The sequence below is a fragment of the Typopeltis vanoorti genome, chromosome 3 (genome assembly GCF_054136105.1).
Source record: "Typopeltis vanoorti isolate ZY-2024b chromosome 3, IOZ_Tvanoo_1.0, whole genome shotgun sequence".
Classification (NCBI taxonomy): domain Eukaryota; kingdom Metazoa; phylum Arthropoda; class Arachnida; order Uropygi; family Thelyphonidae; genus Typopeltis; species Typopeltis vanoorti.
Genome location: NC_143551.1, coordinates 172169734 through 172183365, shown reverse-complemented (window position 1 = coordinate 172183365; position 13632 = coordinate 172169734). Strand labels below are relative to the sequence as shown.

The 13632-nt window shown below is 33.5% G+C and overlaps 1 protein-coding gene across 5 annotated transcripts in view; it reads right to left on the bottom strand.

The window, feature by feature from the left end:
- The window catches only part of LOC150108743 (twitchin-like), a 2666638-nt gene that overhangs the window by 1640880 nt on the left and 1012126 nt on the right, over positions 1 to 13632 (bottom strand). For all 5 annotated transcript variants that reach the window (XM_090390962.1, XM_090390961.1, XM_090390964.1 and 2 more), the window contains 2 exons: positions 6093 to 6392; positions 3323 to 3625 (listed from right to left, as the gene is read on the bottom strand). In XM_090390962.1, coding sequence (XP_090247088.1) covers positions 3323 to 3625; positions 6093 to 6392 — 603 coding nt within the window. The remainder of the gene's footprint in view (positions 1 to 3322; positions 3626 to 6092; positions 6393 to 13632) is intronic.

The window sequence follows — 13632 nt, the reverse complement described above, 5'->3', positions numbered from 1 at the left end:
CTGTATCGCATTCTTAATCTCTTTATTCATCCATCTCACACTTACCTTCTCATCCTTGGAATACATTTAGACATTGCATCTGCTAGATAGTTTTCGAAAATCCAAGCTGCATTGATCTCTTTTCCAGCTAAGTCCTCATTCATGCTACACCCGCAAGCTGTGTCCAGAGCTCTTCATAATCACCCCCCCCCCTTGTAGTTCCACATATACCCTTTTCTCACAGAGGTCCTCACACTGCTGGCAACCACCCAGATAAGCACCTCATGGTCACTCTTACTAATTGGTGGATGATTTGACACCTCGTTTATTATTATTATTTTTATTATTATTATTATTATTATTCAGGCCCCCATGGAGTCAAAAGACTCATTGTGGGAAGTCCTTCCTAAGAACATAAAGTCTGTCAAGACTCATCGAGGGGAGGTGCCCCCTAAGAAACACAAAGTCTATCATACCACTCCTTAAATTCATTGACAGTTCTTGCTCTCACTACTCCATCAGGCAATCCATTCCACGGTTCAACTACCCTCCATTCAAAGAAACCACTCCTCACCCTTTTGCTCACAATTTCCTTTCATAACTTCCAGGGATGGCCTCTTGTCATCACTACTTCCCGCTGTTCAACCAAGTGAAAGAACTCCCCAGTGTCAACCCTGTAACCACCTCTCAACAGTTTAAAAGTCCCAATCATATATTTACATCCTCTAATGAGATGACCAAATCCAAGATCCTCAATCCTCGTGTGCCCTCTGTTACATACTGTCTGAGGTAGTTATCCCTCAAAGAATCAAGAAACTCATTTTCTTTACTTCCAGTTGTTATCTTATCATTCCAGTCTATATTGCCATAATTAAACTCACCCATAATGATCACCCCTTTCTTATTTGCTTGACTAATTTGATTATACATTTCATTATTGTCACCATCCACATTACCACGTCTTACTTGTAACAGGATGCTAGAATTGTTGATAGTTAAGCTGGTCAACATTATTTTATGGATCTAACCAGTGGTGGGCAATGGAAAATTTTAACAAAGGGCTCGTATCATCAAGGGGAAAAAAAAAAAAAAAGGCCTAATTTAGCCCTTATAATATTTATATTGCGACTTTGTAGACAGATATGATAATTCCTGTAGGATAGCAATCATTAATGGTGGATCTTTTAAAAATTCCAAATTGAGAAGTGGGTTTAAAGAGCCCTTATATTTATCATTTGATGCAAAATGCTTGCATAAAGCTGGGTAATTTCTCCACAAAGCAAGAGCCATTTGTAAACCGCAAGCTGCCCATTATGGTCCAAACACATGGCGCCGATCTTTAAAATTTCGATACCAATGTCTTTTGCAATCATATTTAATTCTCGTTGATTTTTTGGTGATCGATGATAAAAAGCATATAATTTATTCATAAATATTTCAAAATGATTTATTTCTTTAATGTTTTTTTTATCGAATCATCTAATGCTAAGTGTAAATGATGAGCACAATACCAAATCAAAACATTGGGAAATTTTTGTAGATTTGATTACAACACCTGATTTGTTTCCTAACATTACACTAGCTCCATCAGAACAAAATGCAATGAAATGATTTTTTATATAGTTATCAGAAAATTCATATGAATTTAAAGTAGCAATTAATTATAGTTGCATGTATACATTCCAAGGTGGTATTTTCTAGTTCTACAAGATTATTAAACAAGAAGAACAAGGGACTTGCAAATTTGAGAAAAATTTAACAAAGGGCCCCGCACGAGCCTCTTATAGCTCACCACTGGATGTAATGTATGATGCATAGTTATTCATTTTGTGTGTTTTAAAGTTCAGTTTGTTTAGGTCTTATTTTTGTCTGGTCTAATATGCTAGCTGGATATAAGATCACTGGTATAACCCAAGTTGTCACTTTTCAATTGTGTTCAGTCCAATAAGTTTTATTCTCAGAGTATTCCTTTTTTTTTTTTTTTAATATATTCATCTGCTGCTCATTATTTAACTCTTGACTACAGAACAACACTCACTTCTAATATTCTGGATATTTATGTATTTAAAGATTCATTTGTTAAAATCGCTTTTATACAATTCTCCTGGTCAAAACTAAAATTGCTCGTGTCATTAATTTTTCTTCCTTTAATAGATAAATGTGCACATCTAATAATATTAAATTGTTAGCATTATATCATCATCATTATTCTTATTACTGCTACTTTATTCACACAATTGAAACAGCCAAACCAAGATATCATTCAAACAACAATTGGTAGGTGATACAGCACAATTAAAATTATACCCAAGAATCTAAGTATAGTCTGTCAGTTAGCATCGTAAAAAGAACTGTTCCAAGTAATGCTGTTTTTTGTCGGTCATGTGTTGGTTAACTCATTGCTGTTGAATTCTTGTAAATAGTTGGATAGCTTTGAAATTGTACCAAGTATGCCAATAACAGTTGGAATGACTTTGGTCTGTTTAAGCTTCAACAAACCGATTTCAATTATCAGATCTTGATATTTAGTCATTTTTTCCAGTTCTTTGTTCTTGATGTTGTTATCACACGTTGTTTCATCACATGTACTGGACGAAGCCAGAGCTGGCATGAAATTCTTTCATGTTGTACCATCATTTTGTATTATGGTAAGCCAATAATAATACAGTTTGGTCAGCTAAATCCCAAATTGCTAGCCCATCCTCTACCTGGATACTCGTTGTTCAGTATCCAGGTAGATACCTGACAGAATTCACCATGAGAAAGTGAGAAGTGGACATTAGGTCAGAAGCCCCAGTTGGTTCTCCTCATTTCTTAAAAGGCTATGTGGAGGTCTCCTCTTAGTTATACAGCTTGGGCCATTAACCATCCTGTATGGTGATCATAATAGTAATAATAATAGTATTATTATAGCTGATAAGATATCATATGTTTCAGTTCTGGTTCATTTTTACACTGGTATATGCAAACAAAATGTCATCTCAACTGATTAGCCATTCTAATTGGCTGAGTCATTTCTGCAATCTGTCCAACAGGTTATAGATTGAAATCCCATAATGAAATGGATATTTATGAAAGTGCTAAGTTGTAAGTCTAAAATGACTTTACAAAGGATGTTGATTGGCTTCTAGAATGAGGATGCTGGATTTTGTAAACTCTCAGCAGCCCACTACACAGCAAATATGACTAACAGTTTTACAAAAAAAAAAAGTCTCAGGTTTCTCTTAATGTAAAGTACTTCCCACATGAATAAACTAATAGCAGGAATTAAAATCCTTAAAGGAATCTAAATTGATTATTATCAAAATAGAACTTATATAATACATTAAACCTTTATACTTACATCTTCGATGTTTTACCAAATGATTTTTAGTTGCATCACTAGGCTCGCTAGGTCCAGCTTTATTCACAGCTAAAACTCGAAACTGATATTCTGCTCTTTCTTTCAGATCAATAACTTTGGCTTCCAACTGGTCTCCACTAACTTCTATTGCTTTTTCCCAGTTCATGCTAAATTTTTCTTTCTTTTCTACAATATATTTAGTAATAGGAGCACCTCCATCATGCTTTGGTACAGTCCATTTAAGATCAACACTCATATTATCCCAGTCAATCAGTTCTGGTGTTCCAGGTTTCCCAGGTTCATCTGTTGCACAGGAAAGAAACTATATATAAATTTCATTATGGATTGCAAACAATAGACTTTCACTCCAAAATTAAGTGGAAAATGGTAATTTTATAATTATACAAGTTTCAAAATTATGAAATTGGTATGTAGTTTTATTGGGTACATGAAACTGGGAACATGCAAGGAAAATATCCTACAACTTTTTTTATAACAAACTGATTTATTTATTTTACACTATAAACTCTAATGCAGAAAACTACTACCAATTGTTTGTTTTTTAGGCTTTATAAATGTTGTAGTAAAAAAAAAAAAAATCTGGGAATATCTTTACTTCATAGTTATTACCATACCAAAAAACGTACTTATTTCAAAATTTAAACTTATTCAATGGCACAGTCAGTCTAGTAGTTAGCAATTCTGCTCTCTAACCAATAAGCTGTAGGTTCAAATCTTTCATCTGAGACCATTGCTCTATTTCTCCCTCGCATCTCCACCATATATGGGCATAATTCCCTTGCTGTCATTAATAGTACTCTCCTCCTTTCCTGTCAAATCCCATCCTCATGAAAAATGTGATAACCCTTCATTTCTATTTTCTTCAGGATATCATCCTTATGCAACCATTTTAACTTAATCCAACAATTTTTGGACAAATAAATTCAATTACTGAAAAAATTCTTCTCCCTTATTTCAGATGCTCCTGTATTTGTAAGGAAGGTGCAAAAGGAATATCGGTATACAATGGTTATGGAAGAAGAAGAAGAAGAAGAAGAAAGAGAACTACAAAAAACATTGAAACTGTTAAATGAGGAAGGAAAAAGATTTGTAATTGTTATGAACTTGGAAAAAACAAATACAATGATATTTGGTGAAAAGAACATGAAATAAAAGATACAAGTGGATGGAATTGATGTAGAAAATGTAGAACAGTTCACATATTTGGGAAGTAAAATGACATATGATTTGGCCTGTAAAAAAGAAATAAAGATCAAGATTGCAAAGGGAAGAACAAATCTGAAGGCCGTGGATAACATCTGGAAAAGCAACACGATCAGTCTGCAAACAAAACTAAGAGTGCTGGAAACATGCATCTTTAGCGGTGTACTGTATGGATCGGAAACATGGGTAATAATAAATAAGGAATCAAGAAAAAGAATCTTAAAAGAATTATTTGGACACATCTGCAGAATGAGTGAGGACCAGAAGATAAAGACATTCATGTTTAGTATTATGGATGGTGTAAACAGAAGAGGTAGACCTTACAGAGAATGGATAGACGACATAAAAGACTGGTGTGGATGGATGTACAGAAACTGCAACACTGTGCACTGGACAAAGAAAGGTAGAAGAAGATAGTGAAGGAGGCATCGGACACCAACTGGCAGTGAGCCCATAGTTTGTGATGATGATGATGATATTCATAAACAAACAGAAAATCCTTTTTTTTTCCTTTTTAGGTATATGACCAGGTGCTACCAATTCTACCCTCTCAACTGTGATTTCTCTACCCCTGACCAATTATCTTGGTCACAACTCACCACATATACCTTCTCAGATTAAACTGGCTTCCTTCATCTGAGGCCATCCCATTTCTGTACTAATCATCCCCATACACATTCACTACTGCTTCCAACATCCACTCTCCTTATGCTCTGTCTTCCTTTCCACCCTGACACCTCCCGTTTCATTGTCACTCCTGCATTCTTGTTTCAATCTCATCTCTCACATGGCTACTCTCCTTTCACAAGTAATTCAGTCATACCAGTTCTACTCTCCTGATCTTTCTCATCACCTCTTACTTCCTCTGATTTCTTGTTCTCTCCACTCATTATATTTTCATCTAGAACAGTCTCTCCGGGTAATTCAAATCCAATTACCTCAATTCTGCAAGTAATGCAAGTTAATCTGATCAAGTATCCAGAATTCTGAATGTGCATGATTATCACCTCATAATGTGCAGATATTGGTGGTTTGAACTTCATATCCATGTGTGAGAGTTGAAATAAGATATTAAATCTGTTATCTATGCATATTGTTGGAATACATTATGAAAATTATGGAAACAACTACCAGTTTAGAGTAAAACTTTAGGGTCACTCTGGGAGGTGACCCCTCCCATAATGCATAGCATTATACATGTCCACAAGGAGATGAGCTTTGCATTATGGGATACTAAGGCAAGTGATATGAAGTTATTAATTTCTTTATACAAGTTGTCCCAGTCCTGAAAATAGTTCAGGCACAAACTTGTTTACTTACACTTGGATAAAAGATTAAGCCAAGTATATAATTTCCTCGTATCTTTAATTTATCTGTGAATATTGTAGTCAGTAGGGAGATTAAAACATTTCTAGCAAATAAAAACTGGTTTGGAAAATTATACAAAAATGATAACTGTTTCTTAATATATATAATAAAATAAAATAAAAAATTAAACATTTACTATTATTTCAGCACAGAAAAATAAATTTCAAAATAAACTTACCATAAGGATTTTTAGCAATGACTGAGTCTGGTGTTACAAGAGGCTCAGATTCTCCTTCTTCATTAACAGCTGTTACTCTAAACTGGTATTCTTTACCTGGTGTGAGTCCAGTAATTTCCATTTCAGGCTTTTCTGTTCTTCCTACTCTTGTCCAACGACCAGTATCTTTGTCAAACTTTTCTACTTCATAATGTTGAATTGGCATTCCTCCATCATCTTCAGGTTTGTTCCATTGCAACTTACATCCCTCTTTGTGGACATCAGAAACTGCCAAAGGTCCACCTGGTTTTGTAGGTTTTCCTGAAAGATTCTGAATTATGAGAAGCCATCATAACAACAGCATACATACAGAAATAGTAGAAAATGTGATCATTATACCAAATTTTATAAAATGATAATGCATGATCATTCATTGTGTGCAAGTCTGGTCTACTGTTTCCACAGTGATTCTGATACAGTGGAGAGAGTGCAAAGGAGAGTGTCAAAAATGATATCAGGATTGTGAAATACAGATTATTAAGAGAGAATTTGTAGGCTGCAGACACTAGTAAACAGGAGAAAGAGGTGAAGGATATCATTGAGACTTACAAACTTCTGAAAGAGTTTATATAGAATTTCAGTAGATGGAATTTTTTGTTTTATGGAGGGTGGGGAAAGGACATGAGGGCATCCATTAGAAGCTTAGAATGAATGCCACTAAGAAGAGTGTGAGGGCTAGATTTTTCTCTCATAGGATGGTGCATGATTGGAATGGATTGCCTATGAATGTTGTGTGTGAACGCAGTGTGAATGAATTCAAGAACAAGTATGACAACTGGTACAAATAGTATGGACCCCCCCTCTATGAGTTCCTGCGTCCCTGGAGGTCTCTTTTAATAATAATAATAATAAAATAATGTCTATGTAGAGCCATAATGTAAGCATTTACTGGACTTCAACTGTAAGAAGTAAGGTGTCTTTGTGATAATGACAGTGAAAAAAGATCAAGTTTTATACAAAGAGATAAAATATGAAGTTCTACAGAAAAATTATCAATATCAAAAAAGGAAGGAGCACTTCAGAGAAGCTGTAATGTGTTAAAAACAAAGGATCTGAAACTCACTCACATGTCAATAATAAAGCTGTTAAATCTTGATGGAAGTGCTAAAAATATAATAAATGTAGAATTTCTTCTCTGTTGCTGTGGCACTCTGCTAAGAGAGCAGAGAACCAAGGAGGAGAAAACAGCATATTGACAAAATAATATCTCCAAACTATAATATGGTGACTACAGATCTGCAAAAAATATTCACAACAGAAAGAAATGTTAAAAATTGCATGAGAAATTAGTATATGTAGGAAATCAATATTTCTAATCTTGTTCAGATTGGCATACTGAACAAGATTAGAAACATATCTGAACAAGATCACATGTTGACAAGGAACAGCTTGCAACCATCAAGGAAGTTAATAATGCTGTTTGATTAACTTCCCTGATTAACATCAAAGAAGTTAATCAAACAGCATTTTAATTCACTTTTAATTGTGCCAGACACCAGATTAGTGTACAATGCAGTTGAATTTAGGAGAAAGAGGATGACTGATAGAGTGCCTCAAAATTCTATACTAGGGCAACTGCTGTTTAATTTATTATTATTATATTATTATTATGATTATTATTATCATTAACATAAATACTCTTGACCACGCTTCTTCAACCACTAACACATATCCTGATATAATAAGTCAGTACAACATAAACCCTACCATTAACTCCCCAACACGAGAAGAAATACTCAATAACTCACTAACACAATAATGTATTGATCATATCAACATACGGGCTCCCATCCATTCTTATACATCATCAGTAATTAACGTAAAAATTGCCGATTACTACTTTGTCTAACCTTCGTTTTATTACATTTCGTACCCCCCCCTCCCACCACCACAAAAGTCAACAAAACTTGATCATACTAAAGAACACTTTCGATAACCAAGTAAAAAATACAGACTGGAATTCCCTACTTAAAATAAACAATCCTGTAACATTATACGAGAATTTTCAACTAAAGTTCACAGAAATATACAAAAAAGCAACAAAACCTATACAGGAGGCGACAAACAGACAACAATCCATGGATAAATGATGATATACTAAATACTATTACTGAAAAAGAAAATCTATGGAAAAAACTTAAAAAAGTCACCCAGTAACACACATTTACAAACCTTATACAAAAACATAAGAAATAAACTAACAACAAAAATTCGTAGGGCAAAAAGACGCTACTACTTCCAAAAATTCATGGAATATAATGACAATATTAAGTAAACATGGGCTACACTCAATGAATTAGTAACCCAAAAAAAGAAAACTTCAGCACAAGATTTTATTGCAAAAAGCTTCGGTCAGGACACAAACCAAGAGGAACTAGCAGACTCTTTCAACCATGTTTTCACAAACAACATCACACAACTCAAAAAAGACAAACTACCAACGATCAACAAAAAATTACCGACACAAAGTGAACAACAAACAATGTATTTTCCACCCATAACAAAACAGGAACTGAAAGAAGTAATCCTAAAACTAAAACCAAAGACCACTCCAGGAATAAACAAAATAAGACTCACAGACCTTATAACACACTTTGAACAAATAAATCCAATACTTTTGAAACTCGTGAACATAATATTCGACATAGGCATTATCCCACAACAACTAAAAACTGCAGTAATTATGCCAATATACAAACACGCCAAAAGAAACGATACTCAGAACTACAGACCAATAGCTACACTACCAGTCATCTCAAAAATTCTAGAAAAAATAACACACACACACACACACACACCAGACTACAGAACTATTTACAGAAGTACAACATCATCTCACAAAACCAATAGGGCTTTCAGAAAACAAAAAGCACCATTACTTTATTAGAAGACATTGCCGACACAATAAACAAAGCTCTCGACAAAAACAAGTACGCCGTCCTTATACTGCTGGACCTAACCAAAGCATTTGACACACTTGAACATGACATACTACTCATCAAACTATACTCAATAGGTATAACAGGAACACTGCATACAAGGTTCAAGAAGTACCTCTCAAACAGAACACAAGTAACAAAAATAGATACATGTCACAGTCGGAGTATACAAGTAAAACACGGTGTACCTCAAGGTGCCATATTATCACCCACTCTATTCAATATATGCATTAACGATGTTCATAATATATCCATAAGAAGTCAAATATTTCAATACGCAGATGACACTGCACTACTAGCAATCCACACAGACATTAACACAGCTCTCTGCAAAGCGCAACAAGACCTGAACGAAATCACAACATACTTCCACCAAAACGCAATTCTAATCAACGGCACCAAAACACAGATGTTGATAATACACAACCCCAAGAATCATACGCCCTGCATCACCATCGATACATTGTCACACACACCGCTGCATTAACAACAAAAATACCTGTCAATGTTCCGAAACTGTAACACACGCAAAATACCTCGGTCTCTATATAGATTCCCACCTTAAATGGACAAAACATATAGAATATCTACACACCAAACTCCAGATCATTGCAGCAAAACTCTTCCAAGTAAAAGACATTATTCTACCCAACATAAAAAAAACTCCTATATCATGGTATCTGCGAATCCCTACTCAGATATGGAATAACAGTCTATGCAAATACATCAAACAGCCACCTATCAAAATTAGAAACACTACACAGGAAAATTGTGTCAACAGTGATCTGGACACCTTACACACAACAACCAATATCCGACAAGCACATGGCGATACACAGAATTCTGAGCATTAAAAACCTGAACCACTACATGACAATAACAAGGAATTACTTCAACATCACCTATTGAAACAACAGAGACACATATCGAATAACACGACCTACAACAACTCTCTACATCCCCACACCCTTCAACAACTCATACGGTTCTTTTGTGAGATCACATCAGATACCAATGCAATTCAACAACCTACCAAGAAAGTTAAAACACATAGATAACTACAGAACATTAAAAAACGAACTCTGAAAAATATACCAACAAAGTTAAGAAACCATTAACACTAATATACACATCATAAATCACTAGCAGCCAATGCCTACATCCCATACATAAACAGTAGCAAGAACACAAATAGTGAAGGCTAAATCCCACTCTCTTCATAAAAGCTAACCCAAGCTTTGAAGTAGGTGGGATTAACTTGCCTCACTCATTTACAAGTAATCCTTATAAGCAAATGCAGAAATTTGTATGTATAATCACTCTTTCTCAAACTTTAAAAAAAATAAATAAAAATAAAATAAAATAAATAAAAAATTATACAAAAAATTCTGTATAATCTTCATTGTTAATATTAGAAGAACATGTGTTGTAAATACATAATATAAAGGCAAAAAAGTATAAAGTTAAAAGTAAAAAGTTAAAAATTTTCATTGAAATCCAATGTAGGAATTGAAGCACTTAGTGCTGAACTCTGTAAAATTATAAGGTGCAAAGTCACTCAAGATGTTTATTGTATGTATAAATATTTTAGCAATCAATAAAATATATTATTATTATTAAAAAAAAAAAAAATTACGTGACACCTCCAGGAAGTCCAAGGACTCATTGAGGGAGGGCACGTACTGCTGTCTCCACTCAATTCTCCAACTACAAGGAACCACAACCACCATTATCATCATCTACACCAATGCCATCTACCCTTCACCACCACCACTAGTATTTTCACAGATGATCAGAAACATCCATGCCCATGGTGTGATTTGAACCCGCAGTCTTTTGGCTGGAAAGCAGACACGCTAACCACTCGGCCAACCAGGCTGGCATTTGGTTGTATATTAATATTAATTATTATATATTAATAAAATATATAAATAAAAATATATTAATATATAAAAATATATTAATATATAAAATAAAAATATATTAATATATAAAATAAAAATATATTAATATATAAAATAAAAATATATTAATTTGTATATTAATGATACCAGGAATGATTTAAGTGTAGATATGCAGTTATTTTTAGATAATGCAAAACTCGGGAGGGCAATAGTTGATAAAGCTGTTGTAGATATCCTGCAGGATGATTTAAATAAATTAGCATTATGATAATGTTTATCAATTTAATGTTGCAAATGTAAGGTTATGCACTTTGGGTTATAAAAATTACGTCTTCATCAGTGTGATACCCAATACTTACATATTGGGTATCACATTGATGGTACTGGATTGTAAGAAATTGATAAGGCTAGGAATTTAGGGATAAGGGTGGACAGAGAGATGAAATTCTGAGGGATATTGCAAAAATTTGCAAAATAGCTCATGTATTTACTTGGATGTTGAAAGGCACACTAACAAGTAAGGATAGGGTGGTGATTATCCCTCTGTATAAGGTTATGATCCAACTACACCTTGAATGTTGCCAAATTGGATCACCTAGGCTTCTTGGAGATCAGGAGGTGGTGGAGAACATCCAGGAACAAGTGACAAGTTGGTGACAGGTATGTGGAATGTTCCATACAAGTGCAGATTGAAGGCGCATAGATTACAAAGTTTAGAAAATGGGGGACATCACAGAACATTATAAGTTATTTAAAGGGGTTCTATAAGATTGATACAAAAGAAAATTTTTGATAGTCTTATAGAGAGAGAACTGGAAATCACTACCTGGAGGTTATGTAAAAGTGTATTTAGTAATTTAATTTAATAAGTGCAGTAAAAAATTAAGACTCCTTGAAGATTGGTATATAATAATTATTATTATTATTAAAAAAAAATTAAACATTTTGAAAATAAGAACCACATGTCAGAGACATATAGCAAAGTTGGCCACAAATAATATATTTTAAAATAAAATATTAAAATAAGTAATAGAATTGAATATTAAAATTATTTATTTTCTCTCTCTCTCTCTCTCTCTCTCTCTATCTATCTATCTATCTATCTATCTCATCCACTCCCCCGCCCCACACATAGTAGAATGTTTATTTACATCTGTTCTCTCTTGAGTGAATGACTAGTTTTCTGACTGACTGACAAAAGTTTACTGACTTCCTTCTCTGGCAATAAGAACCTGAAATTTTGCACTGAGAGTTTTGCAAAATTCCAAAAATCTTGAGTTTAGTGTCCATAAAAATTTTTTTTGAATTTTGATAACATCTCTGTTCTCCCAATGAATAAACTGCAAATTCAAATTCCACTGTATGCATATATGTCATATGGTAGATTTTTATTTTTTATTTCCCAGTCTAAGACTGTTGTTCTTATGAAGTTTCTTTAAAAAATTTCATGTTTGATCCTTTTAGATCCCTTTTGAGTAGGGTTTCTTGATTATCAAGCCTAATGGTTATTAATGTTCTGAAGGTTTGCAACCTTGCTAAAGAAACTTGTAGGAGTTGTCATCCAGCAGTGGACAAACATGTTATTGGTTTTGTCCATGTTTGAAGAACAATAGCTGTTTAGAAATTGGAATAATTCATTTCTAATTTACAAAGGCTTTTTATTAAATTTATTGGATTACTAGTTGCAGTAGTGTAATGCCTTTTCCTTTTTATGAATTCATATTTTTCTATTAGCAACAGTCATTATAGAAAACTCACAGCTATGGAAAGTGGACTGTTATTATTATTATTATTATTACCCCAAGACCTCATGGAGTCAAAGACTCATCTGGGATGTGTGAAATCTGCATAACAGCTATTCAAATGAAATAAAGGAAATCTTAAATATAATGGTGTCAGTCTGTGATGTAGTGATGCTGATCAATGCATAATGTAAGACAGTTTAATGGAGTCATGAGCAAACTGGAGAATTCTGTCCAATCATTTGATTGAAATTACTTGCAAAAATCTTGAGCACATCAATACATTCTGTGAGATCATTTGATTGATCATTATTCACATAATCTAAGTTAAGTTATCCAAAGGATATTTACTTATTGAACCATGATTATAGGATGAAACTATGGTTTGTGAAATAAACATAGGAATTTCTCTGCACAACAGCCATAGGTTGCAGGAGTAAATCTGTTATTGTATTAAATATTAAATAATACATAAAATACAATTGGTATTAAAATTCAAATATTAACAGGTTTTACTTATGTTAAAAAGTTGAAAGAATTATAGAAGTAAAATATGCTGGCTTGAGTCAGGATTTTTTGAGTTTATCTTTACAGTTGCTTAAATTTTCAATGTATATCATATGTATATCAAGTTATTTCTATTCCCCAAACTACAGGAATGATGGATTGCAATAAGCATAGAACTATCAGCTTGATTAGCTATGTTGCAAAAGTCCTAATCAACATAATATATAGAAGAATGAAACAGATGATAGAGAGAGAGAATTAAATGAAGCAAGTTTAGTTACAAGAGAAACAGGGGAACCAGGGAAGCTATTACAAAACTATGGATATTGGGAGAAAGAACGACTGAGTGCAATAAAAATTTATATCTATGTTTTGTGGATTATGATAAAGCTTTTGATAATGTTAATTA